Below are 20,686 nucleotides of genomic sequence, written 5' to 3' on the forward strand. Positions count from 1 at the left end.
GGGCCAGAGACCCTTCCCCCTATAGTGTAAATCTCTTCTGAAGCATTAGTTGAAAGACATGAGAATCGTATTAATTAAAGCACCATGGCCAGCCCCGCAGAGGTGGTACAAGCGGGAGACACAAGTTGGAAAATAAGAAGGAGGCGAAGAAAGACCTACCATTTGTACTCTGTCACCGACTGAGAATCGTACAAAGCTCAGCGGTCCAGGAGCAGAATCCGGGCTGCTCAGTGTGTACATGGAGAAGCGAGGAAGCTGCTTTGACATCTCAAAGACGTGGAACTGTGTGCTGGAAGGACAAGAGACAGAGCGATCACGAGGACCTGATGCTTATGCCCTTTTGCTTTGCCTTCTGGCATGACCTGCGTCCAAACCATTCAAGACCCCAGGCCACAGCGTTCTTTGAAATCCCAGCCTTGACTTTTGAGGGCATCACACACTGAAAAAAAAACCTATTTCCAAATAAAAAGATCAACCTGTCTCAATTTATTTTAATTCCATCCAATGTTTCATTCATTTTCATGTCAGTATCCTCATTGGTCTGTCTGTTCACACATTCATCGATACCTGCATATACTGAATTGCTTAATAATGCTAACCAAATAGAATCGAAAAATAACTGTTCAATACAAAATGTTGCTAATTCGTCCAATGAATCTGGGGTTTCATTTTAAAAGCAGAGCAAGGTTGTAGACTTCATGGAAGCATAGTTCAGTTTTAAGGGTCAATGGGAAGCATGCACTCAAGCATTCTTGGCAAGCCTGCATTTCCCCTGCTTAATGAAACTTCAGGTTTTAAGGAAAAGCAATAAAAAGAGAAATACATGTACTGGAACAAGATTTGCAGCAGGGTGGAAGACAGATAAGAGCTCCCGCTGGCTCTGCCATTCTAACTCGTATAGCAATTCTACTGGTTTCCAATATTCTATATGACCAGTTCTTTCTTTTATTGCTAAGACTGTGTACGCCTTCCATTTTTAAAAAATGAGCACACAGCAAGATTATCTACCTCACAGATTAGACTTGCCAAATTCAAAGTATGCAAACTCCAAGTTCACTGGATTCATAATTAAATATTTTCATGACCCAGTTGGTCATATGAGAGTACTGTGTTCAAACCAATGAAAGAACTCTCAAAAAATCATTCCCATAATTTTTAGATTGACTTTCACAGAATCCAGAATGTTTCGTAAAGAGCAGGTGGGGGAAGAAACCTAGAGACACGGCAGGATAACAACAAAACGCAAAAGCTAGTATTTGTGGACTCGTGGGACTGAAGAAAGCTGTGAACAAGCAGGGCAGATTCCCTCTTGTTAACCCCACACAAACACCACCCTCAGCAGTGGGGAAGAGTGAAGGAGGTTCACCTTGTCACAGTAAACTTGTGAGTTCAAGCAAGCCAGGCCTGGGGACGTCAACGGTCTCTTTTCTCTTCCTATCTGCGTAACTCTTACCTATTCTTGTAGCCGACAAAAGCCTTGATGTTCAGCTCCACCGGGACATCTTTGGGAGGCGTGAGAGGAACTTTAATGCGGCGTGAAAGGTTTGGAAGACTAGGATGGATCACGTGACTCTCACCTTCAAATATTCCCTCTGCAAAGATGATTACTGTTCGGATGATTGTGTCTTAAAGAAGGGAAGAAAAAGGCCTTTTTTAATTAGTAGGTTGCATACTTTTCAAATGTAAGGGAAAGTAACTGGCTGACCTAATGGTACAGAAGGCAATAAACCCTATTTACCGAATGCTAGCATATATATGAGCGAAGCGTGGTCAGATCTGATCTCACTGAAGGTCCCATTTTTATGTTGCCAAGTTCATTCTCTCCAATCTGATGCAAGCCTTTTTTTTAAATGCATGACATTTTTATTTATTTGCCCACATTTTCAAAATTTATGAATTTGAGCAGAATAAAAGAATAATAGTACAACAATTGACTCAAAAATCCAGTAGAAGACCCTTGGAAAAGAGATTTAGACCTCCCTGTCCCCCCCCCCCAAAGCATCTTTCAGTTCTGAGGCCTTATGACAGAGTTACGTACTAACATCTAAGGGATGAAACAGAATGACTCACAAATCAGTTTGTGAGGGCAAGATACGGCATTAATACACCTTGATGGGAAGGGGGATGATTTATTCATTCAAGCTGTCCCTGGCCAGACCCCTCAAGAGCTTGTACATGATAAGCCGAGACACAAAGGAGTGCAAAGTTACCTAAAGCAGAGGATGTCGCTGATAAGAGGGACTGACCGGCCACTTCATCTCCTGGATCAAGTGTGTTCCTTATCTTTCCTCTAAGATGCAGCACATCTCGGCTGCATTGGCAAATGCCTCCATAACAGTCTCAGAAACCCCATTTTCAAGTGCAGAAGGATGCTGAAAACTTTCAGCTATAAACATGCTTCAGACCAATCAGCAACCATGAGAAGTGCCCAGGAATGATTCAAACAGGGTACCAGAAAGGACTACAAAGATGGTAGCTGCTTAGACAAGATTGCTGCTAAACCTCTCTCACCGTTAGAGGTGGAAATGCATAACTCCACATGAGCAGATTCACTGTCTGATCCCAGGTTGACCGAGAGGGACGTTTTGAGCTGGGTGTTTGCCGGAATCACGCCTTTTTGCCCGTCCATCTCGTTCGTTTGAGCCTTTGGTTCCACTTGCTGTAAAACATGAGTGTTAACTCCAAAGGCTGGATTACTGTATTCAGAACTGTAATTTCAGAGGTGATCAAACAAACAAAACTTCGCTATGGGTCATGTGACCGAGAAAGTCATCTAACTGGACAAATGAGTGTGTCAGGCAGTAAATTCTCTGTAATCTCTGTTTAAAATGACAGTATCTATACCATGTGATTTTACTGTAAAAATTGTCATTCCTGGACATTAAGTCAGAATGGATTCCCATTCCTAAAACCAGTTATTTCAGTGTCTTAGCTAAATACATGAAATCTTTAATCTGCAATTTGCATGGTACATATGAGATACACAGGAGGCCCACATGTTTTTTCCTCTCCCCTGTGATGACTAGATGACAATGCATGGTATAACATTGCTGCATTGTATATTACTCTGCTATGTTAGAAGTTTGCACAGAGAGGGAAATGCCGTGTGCCCATAGTCAGTGGTGGAAAATGTATAGTACGACATTGTAGGGGAGGAAAAAAATGAGATGAGTTCAGTTTAAAGACATGGGACAGGGGGCACAAAAATTCAGGATGGTGGGAGACATGGGACAGTTTCTCCTTTGAGAATAATTAATAACATGTAAGATAATGTGCTCATTTATTGCTACCCACCTTTTTTGCAGTATGTCTAAAGATGTATACAGAGACTTGTATGTAATGCTATGTATCAATACTATGTAGAAACTGTTTTTATATATATATTTCTGTGTGTTTTTTGCTGTAAGCCACCTAGAGTGGTCTTAACTGACCAGATAGGCGGGGTATAAATTAATTAAATAAATAAATAAATTAAATAAACTGCATCACTTTCATTGAAATTTACAAGCTACTTCAGTTGTCCTGCCATACTGCTTTTCTCCTGAGGCATACGGGTTTGAAATCAGGCTTGGTGGGTTATTCCTGTCGTCCTTCTGAAAGGCCTCTGAAATGGCTGATTCAGCATTGCTGTTGTGTACTGGCACCTCTAATTTACTTGGCAAGAAACTGCAGACATTTTACTACTTGAGGTTAGGATGCTGGTCAACTAACCAGTCAGGAGACAGTTAAAGAACTGATCACAGATTACAGTGACTTACATGACATTTGGCCTAAGTCAAAAGGGGCAACTCACAGGTGGAACTCTGAAGGGGGGAGTTTTTGCGTGGCCTGGCAGGGTGTCCTGCAGAGCTTCTGCTAGAGATGGGACACTACAGCTCTCTGACAGTTCATAGGCTCCCCCCCCCTTTCTTCAGATACATTCATGCAGAAGTACTCTATTATTTGACAATGTTAGATCATGCCATTTTTGTTTGGTTTTGCTCCACGAAAATGCCAGTCAGCATATAGTTGCATTCAAGTATAGGGTATCGGATTCACTAACGGTTGGCAGATAGTCTTGGATTATGTCTGTTGCCCAGCCTCAGTTCCTTGTTTACACAAAAGGATTAAATGAAAGACGAGTCAGACCCCTCTCTAAACCTTGATCAGTTTACTAGTTAATTCTAAAACCAGTTACACCCCACTGGTTTTGTCAAAGGTCTAAATGAGCTGAGACACTTAGCTCACATTTAGAGGCATGCACTCTTAAGCAATGAAAGTTTTTCACCTCCGTATCTTGCATTCTAAGATACTTTGTTTTGTGATTGGTCCATGGAAGTTAAAAAACACGGGCTTACTCTACAAGTCAGATTGCTAAAGCACACAGCTCTGAGGAAAGGCAGATGCTGGAGGAAAAACACGGCTCTAGTTTCTCAGTGACAGCTTAGCATCTCAGCTAGTTTGACCCAGAGATATTCTGTTTGTCTCTGGGCAAACAGCAGAACTGCACCCACCCTCCCTCCCTCTCATACAAATTACCTTTGCATTTTCCTCGTAGTTTCGCAGCTCAAGGAGTAGGTTTTGTTTCTTCAAGCTGAGCTCTCGAATCAGGTCTTGATCTGCGCTTGTGTCTAGCAGTTTCCCCTTCATCTCTTGGCTTCCTGGAAGGTATCCTCGCACTGAAGAACAGTAAAGCCAAAAGCTTTCCTAAATGATGTATGACTGGAGGCCTAAGTTATTTGCAACTTGACATCTTATCTAGAGTGTTTGCCCACCCAAAGAAATGGGTTCTGATTCAAACTAGGCGAAGTAAACTCTGTTCCCATTGGAATTGATGGGCAAAATAGTTAAGCCTGGTTTCAGTGGGAGCTAAGAAGTAATAGCCTACAACCCACTGGGTGGTTTTCCTAGCAAACACTAGAGCTATCAATGTGAACCTGTGCACCTTTGTTCCACAGAGAGTCCCAGAAAATACACAAACATCTTCTTTTACAAAATTGCTATATTTTGCAAGATCCAGAAGTAGTTCCATTTTATTTTATTTCCAAACCCTTGTCTTCCTTGGGACTTAGACAGACAGTTTGGGCGTGCTAAAGGACATACTTGGCTCTTCTGGGGAGAAGAAAAAAAGGCTTCCAGTTTAATAAATTGGTGTCCCCCCCCCCCAGTTCTCCTCACCTGAAACCAATAGATGCTCTTACCTTCCCCATCCACTGAGCAGCAGATTAACTGTGTGTGGCCATCCATCCGGTAATCTCCCTCAATTATTCCTGCCACTGAGGAACCAAAATTATCCTTGAAGATGACATCGCCAGTCCGGTCACTGCGGGCATCGACCTGTAATGTAAAACACAGTCCAAAAGAACAATGACCATGTCACTACAGAGTCCTAATACATGCTTTAATCACAAGAAAGGCCAGTCAGTTAAGTGGGGATATCTTTAAAAAAATACAGAATTGTGACTTAAACTCCACAATACAATAGCAACAAAACCTGCAACTGTTGTCTCAGCTAAAGCAGACCCACTGAAATAAATGAGAACCATGAACATGGACCAGACAACTCTAAGTGAAGTTCCACTGGTTTCAGTGAGTCTGTGCTGTTTGGCTTTAGCTCCAAAATTCACGTTTCTAATTTGCTTTTTAAGAAATGTTTTAATCTTATTCTCGTGGTGCATGCACAGGCACACATTGGCTTTTAAAACAGGGAAACCTGTTGAAAACTGTAAGCGAGGCGGGCTTTCAAGCACCCCGACATCAATCAATTCATGATGATGATGATGATGATGATGATGATGCAAACCCCCTCTGTGGTCCTTTGCCTTCCACGTGAGTATCTGAACCGCTGCTCTATCATCTTTAACAAACTAGTCTGATGAATGAAAAAAAAAGAAAGCATCTAAATGAACCTGCCTAGAACAAATATGCCTATGGAGATTTGTCTTTTCCGTTATCATTTATTCTTCCTGCAGCTATTGGTTGAGTCTAAGCAATGCTGGAATACCCTGGGATGATCTGCAGACAAGGATGAGTCATGTCTTGCTGGCAGCACAGCAACAGACAATGATTTCAAAATAAATGGTGGGAAGACGGCTTGAGTGCCACTTCCTGTTCAAACTCACCTTCCCATTGGACCAGCCGGTGATCAGCTCGCACACACCATCAGAGTTGATATCAAATGCATGTATGCTCACTGCCTGGTTTTTCGACTGGGAAGAAGAAAACATCTGTGAATACCAGGTCATTTTTCTCAGGCTTTAAGGCAGTTTGGAACAATGGCTCACAGGCTGGACTCTGAACTAAGAAGTCCCCAGCCCAAACCTCGCCCCTGGCACGAGTTTGGAGAGAAGCAACTCCATTCCTACCGCCACCTTAACCGATGGGCAACACTGATCTACCCCAAGGAGCTGCTGCAAGGGTGACTGGGTTGTTGTTTTTTTAACACACACGCACGCACGCACGCACGCACGCACGCACGCACGCACACACACACACACACACACACACACAAGTCTTGCACAGATAGAAAATTATTCTGATCACACATGGAGAATGCCTCTACATTCAAAGGTGACCTATTAATATAGGTGCAGGTTGGAAGTTTACGCCATTGTACATCACGTTACTCCCCTTGCTAGCCTTCTGCTGGCAGGCAAAACATTCCTCCTTAAGCAGGCGTTTGGCAATTAAAATTAGATCCTCTATGGGATACTAGGTGGCAGTCATTGTATTTTAATACTTAATAAGTTTCAATAATGTTTTAATAGGTTTTGATTCTTGTCTGTTTAATTATTTTTGTGATTTATTAATTATGCTGCATAGGCTGGTTTTTAAATGTTGTAAACTGCCTTGAGTCCCTTATACAGGGAGGAAAATGGAATATAAAAATTAAAATATGTTTTTGCAATACATCTAAAATTCTTGAACACCGTGGCAAATTGGACAAAGTGAGGCATGTTCACAGGAACTGGATAAAATCCATCATCCACTCCGCTGTGTTCCGGTCCCTGTCACATACTAACTTTAATTCTCCAATGTCGGGTCGTCTGGTTATAAATGCCAACTGTTCCATTAGAGAGGGAGTAGCCAAAGTGGCTACCACCCATGGTGGCCAGCCCAGTGACTGTCTGAAAAGACAAGAAAGCAAGATCAGTTCCCACTCAAACAAGCAGCAACAAAAAACAAGTTAGTTGCACAATCAGTCACGCAACAGACACCCTGCCTTGTGTTATTCATATTATACAGTACAGCACAAATGCTTGAGCTGTGTTAGCTGCTCAGAAATCCCCAGCAGGATACTGGCCATAAGGTTTTTTGAGTGGCTGTACGAAAAGCCCTCTGTGTGGGAGCACTCTTTGTTTTTCCCCCCTCCGATTTCTGAATTGCTGGGAGGGACTGGAATAGAATTTCGGCCCGGTGCAGTAAATGGTGCATCTGATTCACACCCAAAAGGGGAGAATGTCTACTAACTGAATGGTGGTTAGAAACTGGTGGCCCATGAGCCAAATCAACCCTCCTTGCTAACTGAGATGCAAAGCCAGAATGGACAGAGAAGAGAAGGGCTGAGGCAAGGATCTTCTTCCATGGCAAACAGTTCTAAGTTGGTTGTTGTGGGTTTTTCAGGCTCTTTGGCCGTGTTCTGAAGGTTGTTCTTCCTGACGTTTCACCAGTCTCTGTGGCCGGCATCTTCAGAGGACTGGAGTAGGAACTGTGCCCATGCTCTGTAGGAACTCTGTCCATGTTCCTACTCCTCTGAAGATGCTGGCCACAGAGACTGGCGAAATGTCAGGACGAACAACATTCAGAACATGGCCAAAGACCCCATAAAACCCACAACAAGCATCAGATCCCGGCCATGAAAGCCTTCGAGTCCTAAGTTGCTTCTGGAACCTCAAACACGGTGCCATGTCTTTTAGTCTGAAAGCCACATATCTATAAACACTTAACTTTTCAGCAGGGGGTTTGATCTGTGGTAGGCAGAAGTTACAATAGTGGCAAAATCTCTGGATGATTTGCAGTAGATCACCAAGAATTTCTGACCCCCCGTTTTCAGAAGAGAGCAGCTACCAAAGGGCTCCCTTCCCCACCCTAAATTATAGCAGGCCAATGGAGTACGCTTGGAGTAATAAAGAATGGGATTGTGAGTAGAAGGATTGTCAGTTCTGTACAGTCCAGGTAACGCAAAGCTGGTTCCTGGGCTCACGATTTTAAGCCTCTGCCTTTTGCCGCCTTCTGCTGTTAGGATTAGCGGCTTCCATAGTCAAGAACAAAGCGGTCCCTGCAGGCCTGCCCTCCTCACATACATAGGGTTGGGGTGCAAGAGTATCTCCATGTCTTCCAGGAGAAAGAGGAGAAAGCCGTTCATCAAATACCCCAACACCTGCATAGATCAAACACATTTCCCGGTACACTGTCAGCCTTGGACAAGTAGAACCCATTAAAATAGTGGTGGAAACGCCCACCGGCCACATCACATCTTACTGTGTTCACATAAACCCTCGGGTAAAATGACTACTGAAGCATTTAGTATCAAAGGAGCCTGCCGAGGCAGGAAGGATGTCCACAGATGTTTTTAAAAAATGTTTTTTAAAAAAACTCCATACATGAGAATTTGTAAAACAAGAGAGCCAAAGAGCTCCCAGGAAAGTCAGGTTTCTCCTACAACTGAACCTTTAGCACGCTTAAGGGCCAGCTCCTGTATTTATACCAAAATAATATCAAACAGATGTGACTCCTTAAGAATGGCCTGCAGGCGCCCAGGTGGGAAAGCTTTCAGAAAAGGCGCTCAGACTCTGCCCCTCCTTTTCAAACCGCCAGCATTGATCCCAGGGGGCAGGTAAGGCTACACACCTTTTACGGGCAGTAAAGTCTGTGGCTGGAGCTCGAGGCTGGGAGCGATCTTGTTTGGCAGAGACTTGAAACAGGTACCGTTCGTTCTCTCTTCTTCCTTTTCATCCAGTCAAGGTGACGCAGTGGGTGTTCTGAATCAGTGCCTGGGCACAGCACTGGGTGGCGGAGGGCCAATAGACGGAGCATCGGCCCAGACAGGAGGAACACACCTGTCTGAGGTGGGGGGGGGGAGGCTGCCTACGCCTCTGAGTGAGTCTCCTCTCAATCTGAAGAGGCTGCATTTCCCTAAAGGGTTAGCACTTGGGGTCTACTTTTGAATACTGCTCATTGCCGATGGAGGCGGCAGTGGTGATTTTAGGCCTCACTTTGACTCTTCCTGGGCAAAGACGGCCTAGATAGTATCACCGATGCTCTGGGAACTTCTGGTCCACCTGATAGAGCCTCATAGGCTGGAATGAAGATGGTCCAGAAACTTCTGCTGATCCAACATATAGCACCAGGAGTATTGGTGAGGACACAACAGGACGTCTAGTGGCCACTCTCCGTTTGTGAAACACCCACCCACACCCACCCTTCCCTAGGAGGCTCGGCCCTCTGCTTTCTACTGTGCTCCTACGAAATATGTTCTTTTTAAGGCTGGCTTTCAGCTAGTTGAATAGACAGCTGAGAAAGCCAGTTTAATGCAAAGCATGATATGCTTTTCTGCTTTCACATGTGTGTGGGTTTTTTTTAAAAAAAATTGTACTTGTATTATGGGCTTTTTGGAAAGGAAGACTTTTATTTTCCCAGTTGCTTCCGTGGTGAACATAACAGGACTACTCACACATGATGGACTAATGTTATTTTCTGCTGTTGGGTTTTGTATCCTAATTTCTGGTGGCGTACGTCGTTTTTGTATTTGAGAGTTTCAGTGCTTGACTTGCAACCCAGCCAAATGCCTTGTTATTGGGCAATACTGTATATAAATAAGGAAGCCAACATCAACAAACAAACTCCCAACACCTGGGAAGAGGGGACAAATTCCCGCCCCGCGCCGATCCTCAGCTCAATCCCTATGGTAAGGGACGCCGTTCCTCCGCTCCAGAATAGGTGGCTCTTTCAGATCGGCTATTTATTTTTGTGAGGCTGTCAGAAGAGGGGCTCCCAGTGAACTCTTAGCATCCAAAGTTGTTCATTCTCTGGCAAGCAGGACGGGGGGGGGGGTGTCTGTGTTTTTCCTGAGACCTGCGCCAGTCACAGCCACCATAGCAATGCTGCCTTCTTGAGCGTAAACAGATGCTTTGTAAGTGGCTTAGCAACTTAAGCCTTTTATCCCCCTTTCCAACAGCAGGCCTCCTTCCCATCACAACCTTTCTCAGGTTGCCATCAAGTCTTTGGCTTGTTCTCCGTCCGCAGAGAGGTTACGAACAGGAAAAACTTCACTCCTTTGTCCTTGGAATAAAAGTGGCTTCAGGGTGAGAGGACACGGTGCTTCGGGAATTGGCTTTGTTTTTCCCAAAGAACACCGAGACCCGTCCATTAAAGCCCAGTGCAAAATACACATGCTTGGAAAGAATTAATTCTGAGCCTTGTTTTGAGAAAGAAAACCAAAAAGAGCTCATAATCCTTCTTCCTCACAATAATCCTTTCCTGGTTACCCCAAGCTCTTCACTCCATTTCACAGCTGCCCTGATAATTCGGAGTCTGAAATCTTGCTGTTCTAGTGCAAATCATCCAGAGATCTGCTGATAGTTCCAGATCTCCTTTCTGCTCACCTGTTTCAGGAGAGGTTCGTGACAGTACGACAGTGTACACTCAACCCCATCCCTGTAGTTTATAATTTAGCAGTTTTAAGTGATCACAATTAGTAGGTCTTAACAGAATGGGGGAAGGATTGGGAGGAGGGACCTTCTTTATTTATTTTATTTATTCCATTTATATCCTGCCTATCTGGTCACTGCAACCACTCTAGGCAGCTTCCGCCAAAATGAATACTGTACTCCTAAAACCCTGCGTTTTCCAAAGCTTTTACTGCAGGTGTTCCTCCAGTCCCTACCCCCATTACCAAATCACAGAGCCCAATTTTTCTCACTTCCACTTTGGCCAAAAGGATTCAGATTCATGTTTGGTTTCCATAAATCTATCAAGCACAGATTCCAGCTATCAGAAGGAAGAAGGGGATAAAAAACTGGTCTGGAAAGATGCTTCGTTTCCATATAGTTAACCTTCAAGTGAGTGACTTAACAAGAAATGGTCCTCATCCATCTGAAAAGTTTGTTACACAGTTGCAAATGGGCAGCCATCCTGTTCGGCTAAGCCGATTTGGGTCCTTTTAAGAAGAAAGGCGGTGTGAAAATATTTTAAATGAATAAATAAATAAACCTCATGGCATTTACAGCACTGACCCCTTTTCCGAATAAAAAGATTTGCAACTTTACCTCGGTTTCTGATATTTCTGCGATAATCTCATCTTCTTTAAAAACCCTGATGTCGAAATCCTCAGATCCGACAAGCAGCTGTCCAGAAAAAGTGGAAAGCATTTAATACATGACATCCCATTACGATCAGTGCCTGTTTTCCTCATCTGAGAAGCCCATAACAAGAAGTCTAAATGAACCTTCTGGGAAGTTTAGAATCTTATATGTATTGCCTCTAATTCTCTATTTCAGGTATGGACACCATCACATCGTTCTAGCAAGAATACAGCATGTGAATTGAAATCCTAAGAGTCACCGCTTTGGCAATTTTCATGATCCTAAAAGCCGTGAAATATATTTTAGAAGTCGCTGCAGGAAGCTGCAAGTTTACAATTCGGTTATTTAAACATATTCATGAATGAAAAAGCAGTCCAAAGTAATTTGTACCCAACCTCTACAAAGTAAGAAACCAGTTTCTGGAGAAACTCTCTCAGTTGAGCTTGAATCTCAGGTTTTACCACTTTTATCAAACCAGACCACGCTTCAGATTACAGTTCAGTTTTAACTACTCAGCTGGCAGCAGAAACGTAAATATGACTTTGTTCATGCAATTTGTGGCTTTCGATTAAAAGGACACCCACCCACTGGCTAGGGAGAGATGTGGGGGGCACTCCACCCTCACATCCAGGGCTGCTTCAGCGGGTTGGCCAGCATTCCTATCCTGGCCTAGGAAAGTCCTTCAGACATGCATCCAAAGAACTGTATTAGCATCGTATTAGACCTACTGTATTTCCCAACAGAATATTATTTATTTATTTAATTAATTTATACCCTGCCTATCTGGCCCGCCGGACCACTCTAGAGAATCAAACTTCCTACATATATGCCCAAAGATGTGCCTAAAGAAGTAATATTCTGTAAGGTTATTTATGCAAGTCCCCTTAAATTTTATGAATTAAATCATTTCTTTGGATAAACCCAGTATTTTTGCTGCTTAAAAACATCCATGAGAAGATGGGTTGTGAAACCGTTACTAAAGATATCCTTGAACCACCTCACCGAGGTGCTAAACAGCTCAAGACTGACTTGATTTAGCTGAACAGGCCCTTGCTTCTCCCCACCACCTCTCCCCCACCCCAGAAAGCCCTGAGGATCATAGCATTAGTGAAGGGACTGGCAAAAAACAGACCCCAAAGGACCAGGCCAAAGGCCTGCCAGGTCTCATGATGTGTTGCCACAAGAGCCAACCAGAAGCCTAAGGGGTGGCAAGCAGGATGTGAGGATAATAGCACCCCTTACACATATTCCGTACCACATGGCGTTCAAAAGATGGTCGGTCAGTGACCTCCAGCTTGCCACACAACCATCTAGAGTGCCCAGTCTGGGCATCAGGACAACTTTAATGCAATCCAGGGTCCATGGGCCACCCAGATCAGCTTTACAGTGTATTACCGGCTACAAAGGCACTACGTGGAGCCCTCAAGCCTTTAGGATCGCTGCCCGGGGTGCCAAATGGGTCTTATTTATAAATAAATTTTAAAAAGGGGGGGGATTTACCTCTTTTTTTCCATCGCCATTAAAGTCACACAAGGCCAGTGAACGAACATTGTCGCCTGTGACCTGTAATAAATTTTAAAACAGCAATCACTGTTTCTGTTTTGTGAGCCTCGAATTCAGAACTTGGAAGCAACTAGATGCCAAGGGGGTAAGGGGAGACAAGGTGGTACCAAAGCGACATTTCAGATGTAACCAGAGTAGGAATGAAGTTATTTTACAAGCATAAGAAGTAACAGTTTCCAGTTGCATCCAAAGTCACCTTTCAAGGGTATTAGAAGTATTTAGTCTGACGCCATTCTCTTATCAACCTGAAGCTGTTTTTTTCCACACACAAAAAGGCAGAAGGGAGGTACTCAAAAAATAATGGAAAAGCAAGGAGCAGCAGAACAAATAAGAATTACCGTGTTACCTTTTTACCACTCTTAACAATGACAGGTTATTTTTCAAACGGTGTAATGAACAATGGGAACAAATGACTTTTACCCAACCACTTTCCAGACTTCCTCATGGGGCCAGCTGCAATGCATGCAAACATAACTGTGTGTTTTCATTTACACCGAACATCCAGCATACGGCACCATGACGATGGCAGGCTCCTGGGCCAAGCCCACCGCTGGGACTGAAGATCCAAAACAGCCAGGTTAATGTCTGCAGAAGCGTTTTTAAGCCAGCCCAATTGTCGAGAGGAGCCCAGACGCTCCGTGATGCTTTGAGTGCAGCACTGAAGTGCAGGACCCCAGCACAGTTCCTTTTGCGGTTATGCCATGACATGAACAGGACGACAGTGCACAAGAGGACGGACATTCTGGCCATCTTCCTGCTGCTGCTACTCTTCTGCTGGCGGGGGAGTGGGGCAGCTTCAAGAACCCTTCTTTGCTGGTGTCTCTCAACACAGGTGACATGATGTGTCTCTGATCTGAAAGCACTGCAAAAGTGGCTCCTTGCACGGGTATCGTACGAGAAGGCTTGGAAGGCTGGACCTCACCACTCGGGTCATGAAGCGCCTTGAAGTCTTGCAATATTCACAGGTAATTAATTGCTGATGGCAAGTATGCTATCAGCAGCATTGTGGGGGCACTGGCAGAACCCTCCAGATTTTTGTTCTCTTCCGCTGAAGGGAAGTACAGAGTGTTCCTCACGAGTGTTCCCGAGCACAGAAGCTCCCAGCTCCAGAATTAGAAGGACAACCACACAAGCTCCAGGACTGGGGCAGATAAACATCAATATTCCTTTCTGGTCTTAGGGATTCCCAAGAACTGAAGCGGCACCAGTCTCACCCTGGATCTACTCGGTGGTTCCCAACCTTGGGTCCCCAGATGTTCTTGGACTAAAACTCCCTTGACCACTAGTTGCGCTGGCCACGATTTCTGGGAACTGTCTTCCAAAAACATTTGGGATCCAAAGTTGGGAACCACGGATCTACATGACTCAGACGCCACGTCCCTTTTGCATATCGGAGTCAGTCCATGGCTTCCATATGCCCACAGAAGTATTTGCCCTGCCCTGCCCTAAAAGACCACACGAAAGCATTCCACATGGAGGGACCCTCTCAGGACACATAGAGATCCTTTAGAGGTGCATTTCCTGCACTGACAGTAGGGTGGACCAGATGACCCTTAGGTGCCCTTCCAAACCTTCAGTTCTGTTCATATTCTTTCTGCCACAAGGTTGCCCTGGTGCCCCTTTCCTTTTCCTCCCACCACCTGAACAAGGTGTTCCCACCTCTGCTTCCCAAGGAGTGTCCTGCAGGAGCCATTAGGGAACATGTAAGACTGCTTTAGAAGAAACTTCCCATCGTTTTGGACAAGGACTCAGAGGGCACTAGGCCTAAATGCAGTGTTTCCACTGTATCTTTGTGGTCTCCTTTCGCCATCATCTTCTTACAGACTGCCTTCTCTTCCCTCCTTTCTCTGCAGGAAAGCTCTCGCCAGAAAGCTTCCAAAGAGCTCAACAATTATGTACCTTGAGCGGGCTGCTTCAATCCTAACTGGAAAGCAGCATCATGACCGCTCCCTCCCCAGCCACCAAGTTCTTAAGTGGTTGAGGGTTTAGACATCTCAGAGTCGGACCTCCACCTTTAAACATCACAAAAGCCCTGCTCCAGCCCCTCCTTACCGTCCAGAAAAGATCTTTTCCGTCATGATTAAAACCTTGCAAGGAACAATTTCCACCAATGATAGCAAGAGGCGAGGAAATATCTCCTAACATTCCGAGCACTACTGTGTTTGCTCCATCGGGAACCTACCAAGAGATGAAAGAGAAATCTAGAAACTCTGTTGACCTTGGAAATAGAGCAGAGAAAAGGAGCCAAAGAGAAACATTCAGAAGCCGGTGGTCAATTGCCTGAACTGCTAAAGCGCTCACTTCAGGCGACAGAGAGAAGCTACTAAACGGAGGCTTGGCAGTTGCTCCAGGAATACTACGGAGCCACTGCCCCTGAGCCGCGGAGTAGCTACTCCAGTGTCAAGAACTTCACTCTGGAAGTCCGACCAAAGACTGTGTGTTAAGGGAATGTACTTCAGGTCCCTGAGTCCCAAGAACATCCAATCACAACTGATCCTCGAATCCCAGTTCATTGATGGGAAGAACAAGGAAGATGAACTTACCCCAGCATAAAACAAGTCAGCGTTGTTGTGCACATCGTACGCCAACAGGCTGGTCCGCGTGCCAACGAGAAGGGTGTCACAGCCAAGGTCGGGGTTCAGCACCCCGGCAGTCAAACAGCTGACTGCCTCGTTCATATTCAGGAGAGAAATATCAGCATCCTGGGTACTATACACCAAGCGGTTTCCACTGACACGCTGGCCACGGGCATGAGGGTTGTGGATGAAAACCTGGGTGGGTAAAAACAGCTTCGTGAAGATGACACGTGCAGCCTTCGTGAGAAGTAAAGGTAATCTCGCGGGGAGATCCAAAGGGACCGCGGGACACGTTTGGCCTTCATAAGGGGATGCCCCGGCTTTTTCACTTTCGTTCACCAAGCAGGCGTCAGGCCCTCCAACCCAAACACGAGCACCATCACTGCAGCCCCAGTGCCCACTGCCCAAATGGAAAGCCAACAAATGGTTGGCTAAATGCTAAAAAATGTTATCCACAGAGGGACCCCCATCACAGCTGTTACTATAAGCCTTCTGGTGTCCAGGGTAGTGTGATGTGAGGCATATGTTGTGGCTGAGCCATGCCTTGGGAATACAGAGAGTATAAGAACAGGCCCAGGATGGCTGCATAGCTCCGTGATTTATCCCTCTGGCTGTACAGCAATAGGGTGGGAGTTCAAATCCCCGCACGGGGCCTCCTGGACAGGGGTTGGACTGGATGACCCAGAGGGTCCCTTCCAGCCATGCAGTTCTAAGATGATTAGAATGGGGATGATGATGGCAGCAACTGCTGGATAGCTCAGTGGCTTAGGTCTGGTTGGGAGTTCGAATCCCCGCAGGGTACCTCCTGGGCAGGGGGCTCAGCTCCATGATCTCTGGAGGGTCTCTTCCAGCCATGCAGTTCTCTAAGACCATCATCACCCTCCTTTTAAAAAAAAAACAACTATCATCATTTTTGCAGCCAGCCGCTCCTACCCAAAGAAGGAAACCTTTCCAAGCCTTGAAAGGAAGGGGGGGGAGAGAGAGAGAGAGAGAAATGCAAGATAAGATTGCAGACGTTTGAAGGGTGGGAGGGGGGAGAGAGAGGAGACCCCGGACCCGGACCCCGGCGGGGCGAGCCCTCCCTCCTCACCTTGCCGGCCTGGGTGGCCGCCGTCAGGCACGGGTGGGTCCCGTCGTACTTGCCCAGGGCCACCATGCGGGGCAGGATCTTGTGGCTGAGCTTGAGGGTGAAGACGGGCACCAGCATGGCGGCGGCGGCGAGGGGCTGGGGGGGGTGTCGTCCCCTCCGTCCACCGGCCCGACTCTCGGGTCGCCCAAACGGCGGGGCCGTCCCCCGGAGCCCCAGCCTCCTGACAGGCCGGCCAGCTGGAGGGCGACGAGGATGATGACGAGGGCGGTGTCGGCGGCGTCCGGGCTCCAGGGCGCCAAGATGGCGGCGCCGGGGAAGTGTTGCTAGGCAACCGCCGCTGAAGGCCTCGGCCCGGCCAGCCCCCAAAACCAGGCCTTCCCTTCCTGGGTCCGAGGCCGAGGGAGGAAAGGGGACGCTCTCCTTCTCCTAAAACATCATCCTAACCCGTGGTTAGGGAGGGCCTGGTGTGCTTTGTTCTGTGGGGTCACGAAGAGTTGGACACGACTTAAGATGGGGACACACATATTCCGGGTTGGGATTGGCTTTCCCTGAACCACAAGAGGAACTTTTATTTTTTTATTTAAGCCCATTCCCCCCCCCCAAGTCATGGGCCAGTCGTGTAATTAACAGTGGAAATGTAATTGACTAGTGTCACTGACCTGGCTGGAATGGCTTGGAGGTTGATGCTCACTTTAAATGTGGGCTTTTAAGGATGGGAGTCCCCTGGGGTAGGGCAAAAGGTGTTCTAAATGAAATAAATCATAAACAAACAAAAAAACCTGGCTTTTGACAGTTTAGGAGCAGGGTTAATTAATTAAGACGGGGGTCCTTTTGCTGTATCTTGTTTGGCTTCTCCACCGTGGGCTTGAAGATGGCGCTCCAGGCGATCTGAAGACATGGCCCCTGTTCCTGAAAGGTCCCGTGAAATAAAAAAATGGATCGCTTTTCAAAGTCCCCGAAGGTTCTTCACACAACATAGGGACCCCAGAATGGGTATTTGTTGATTTAAAACGTTTCTGAATTTAAACCGCACTTCACCCAGAGCTTTTCCACCAAATACTATAAAACAATGCAAGAGGAACCACAATATAAATCAAGAAAGGCAACAAGAAATAGTAAAATGCAGAGCAGAGGAAAATGGCTTTTCTGATTACAGGGACATAAACAAAATAAATAACCTGTCTGACTATAAGGACTGGAAATTGCAAGCCCAAAGCGTCACTTTTCCTACCTCTGATTAAATGTTGGCACAAGTGGAAGCCATCGGTAGACTCATCAAATAAGCTATATGTATAAATACATGGAAACTTTACAATAAGAGCTTTAACGCTTAAGTTGTGTAGTCCTTACAACAGCCTTGTGTGGTAGACCACTGTTATACACACACAGACACACAGACAGACAGACACACACACACACACACACACACACACACACACACACACACACACACACACCATCTGCAAGGGATCTGTGGTTTTGTCTTACGAGGCGGTCAATACTGGTCAATGTGCTATGGCATTGTGCCCTGCAAATGAGGTCTTATAACACCATCTTAAAGCACAAAAAATTCTACTCATTCTGCATGATTCGCTCTCAGATCTCTCTCATCCATTTGCAGTAGATAAGACGGCAGCCTTAGGCGCTCTTCTGCACGGGTTACGATGACGTGCAACAGTAAATGACAAATTACTGGCTTGTTCTTTGCAGGGGGAAGTTAAATTAGACTAATAAGCCTGTGCTGCCATATCTCTCCCCATTTAGGGCAACCCTTCCAGAGTGTTCGAGGCATCAAAGTCATTGGCGTCGAGCAGGGGGTTGGACTGGATGGCCTTGTAGGCCCCTTCCAACTTCATTATTCTATGATGTATTTATCAAGTTCCTCTTCCTGGTGGTAACGGTGGGACCACTGTGTCTTTCTCCCGAGGCCCACAGGTGTCAAAGCCATGCCACCCCATGCGCCAGAGATGTTCCAGGTAATGTTGGCTGGCCGGAGCTCTCCGCGGAAGCGCTCAGGGCTCCAACCCATTGAGCTGTGCTAGCTCAAAATTGCAATTTACATATTAAAATTAATTTCATTCACCGACTATGTGATTCATTTCAATCACCGGTTATGTTTAACTTATTTAAAACATATAGGAATAATCATGCACTCCAAATTGTTTCTCTTTGGCCATCCGTATTTGCTCTTTCTCGAAGGCATTCTTCATCACACATCAATCAGTTTAACTTCATAAATGCATATATATTTTTTCTCTGTGTGTCTGTCTCATTTTTAAATGAGGGAGATTTCTCAGGAGATAAAAAGGTATCAATGCTAGTTTCACCCGCTTCAGCGTAGCGATCCTTCTTGTTCCTCTTGTCTGCAGGAGCTAACATCCTACCTTCAGGGGTTCATTCCACCTGCATTTTCTCCACCCAGTATGATGTCATATGGTGTCACGGTGCCTATCGGCAGTTTACCTAGCCAGGATCAACATGCCAGAATTGATGGGCACAGCAGATCTCAACCAAAATGGGAGCACTCAGGAAGAAGAATATTAGGGTTCCACCACCTTAACAAGATGGTTTGGTAAGGACATGCGAGAGGGCCTTCTCGGTGGTTGCCCCCAGGCTTTGGAATACACTGCTCCTAGAAGCCAGGTTGGCCCCCTTCCTCTTGTCCTTCCATCATCATGCAAAAACCTTCCTCTTCAGGAAGGCTTTTAAAAAGTAAATAGGGGTCTCGGGAATGCTATATTTATTAAATGCAAAGATTTTTAAATATTTTTAAAAATTGTGTTTAATCTTGGTCTTAATATTGACAATTGTTTAATTGTATTTGGTGTTGCTGTTTGAATATAGTGATACGGTTTCTATGCTGGCTCAATAGCTTAGTGAGTTGGGTAGAGGTTGGGAGTTTGATTCCCCCATTGGGTCCCCTATAGAGAGAAAGGCAACGTGTAAAATAATATATCTAAATAAAAAATAAGTTTTTACAATCTCTCAAGAGATTCCCCTATCTGAAAGCCAAAATACAATAATAACACCTCACGGGGAAGACTTCAGAAGAAAAGTCAAATGTGAAATTGCAGGAACAGAAATTATCAGCCAATTGGCTGATAGTCTTCTAATTTGGACTTGATCAGCCTTCTCTCCCACTATATTCAGTTTGCATAATACAGGTGGAAATATGACCTCCATAGTGAATGGGTGAACTCTGCCCTTGTGCATCCGTAGGGTGCTTTCCATCAGACAGATAGACCGATTGTATCTCTGCCAGTCAAAAGGCACTGTGCCAGCTGCCCTGCCTTTCCTTCTTGACAGTGTGTGTGTGTGTATGTGTTTTAAAAAAAGCAGAAGCACCCTATGTTTCAGAGCAGGATTAGCTACTATCCTGGAACAGGTTATTCCAGGAGCACCCATAAAATGAATTATTAAGAGTGAAATGCATTGATATAATTCACTTTTTTATTAGCATTCTTCTTGCCTTACATTTTCAAACCGAGCCACAAAATCTATAAAAACAGAATGGTATATTGAAAAGCCACCCAATTGCCTGGGGGGAAAAAAACTAGTCAAGGTTTTTTGCTTCTTTTAGCATTTACACCGGTTGCTGTGCTAAGCCTATTCAGTCAGTTTATACAGATTCTAATTTTGTACATAAAAGGACATGTTGCAGATGTGTATCGTGCACGTAACAAGTATGAATAGTGCCACAAGACTGCAATATAGGCCATAGCTTTGTGTACTCGACCCACTTAATGTCACATTCAGGTTATGCTCTGGGCAATTTCAGGCGAGGTTATCTTTTCCATCCTATACAGAACAGTTCCTTAAAACGGTGTTCCCGTATATTCAAGGCTGGGATGTTGTTACTTTTCTGAAATGAGAGGTGATATAAGTAGAGTACAACAGGAAAAAGGAAACCCTCGCACCAGCCACAGGATCAGTATCCGCTGTTTCACTTATTTGCTGCCTGAAAATACTAAATAAAAAAACCTATAAAAATGTGTGTTTATATATGTGTTTCAAGGGTGTATTTACCAGAACTGGCCACTAAAGGAAGCCAGAGACTGTGCAATATACATCTGACGACATGAATTTGTCCACAAAAGCTCGCATTAAAAAATATAAAGGCTAGTCTTTCCGGTGCCACCACATTTTTGTTGTTGTTGTTGTTGTTGTTGTTGTTG

At 45.1% G+C, this 20,686-nt stretch overlaps 1 protein-coding gene across 1 annotated transcript in view; it reads right to left on the reverse strand.

The window, feature by feature from the left end:
* Positions 1 to 16,771, reverse strand: part of BBS2 (Bardet-Biedl syndrome 2) — a 21,675-nt gene extending 4,904 nt beyond the window's left edge. Inside the window, exons 1-12 of the mRNA XM_020806113.3 lie at positions 16,512 to 16,771; positions 15,389 to 15,616; positions 14,898 to 15,023; positions 12,783 to 12,845; positions 11,247 to 11,324; positions 7,002 to 7,106; positions 6,102 to 6,188; positions 5,181 to 5,316; positions 4,519 to 4,658; positions 2,512 to 2,659; positions 1,454 to 1,625; positions 160 to 289 (exon numbers count right to left, since the gene is read on the reverse strand). Of these exons, the coding sequence (XP_020661772.3) occupies positions 160 to 289; positions 1,454 to 1,625; positions 2,512 to 2,659; positions 4,519 to 4,658; positions 5,181 to 5,316; positions 6,102 to 6,188; positions 7,002 to 7,106; positions 11,247 to 11,324; positions 12,783 to 12,845; positions 14,898 to 15,023; positions 15,389 to 15,616; positions 16,512 to 16,628 (1,530 nt within the window). The 5' untranslated portion in view covers positions 16,629 to 16,771. The remainder of the gene's footprint in view (positions 1 to 159; positions 290 to 1,453; positions 1,626 to 2,511; positions 2,660 to 4,518; positions 4,659 to 5,180; positions 5,317 to 6,101; positions 6,189 to 7,001; positions 7,107 to 11,246; positions 11,325 to 12,782; positions 12,846 to 14,897; positions 15,024 to 15,388; positions 15,617 to 16,511) is intronic.
* Between the last annotated feature and the right edge of the window lie 3,915 nt (positions 16,772 to 20,686).

The sequence above is a fragment of the Pogona vitticeps genome, chromosome 10 (assembly GCF_051106095.1).
Source record: "Pogona vitticeps strain Pit_001003342236 chromosome 10, PviZW2.1, whole genome shotgun sequence".
NCBI classification, from domain to species: Eukaryota; Metazoa; Chordata; class Lepidosauria; order Squamata; family Agamidae; genus Pogona; species Pogona vitticeps.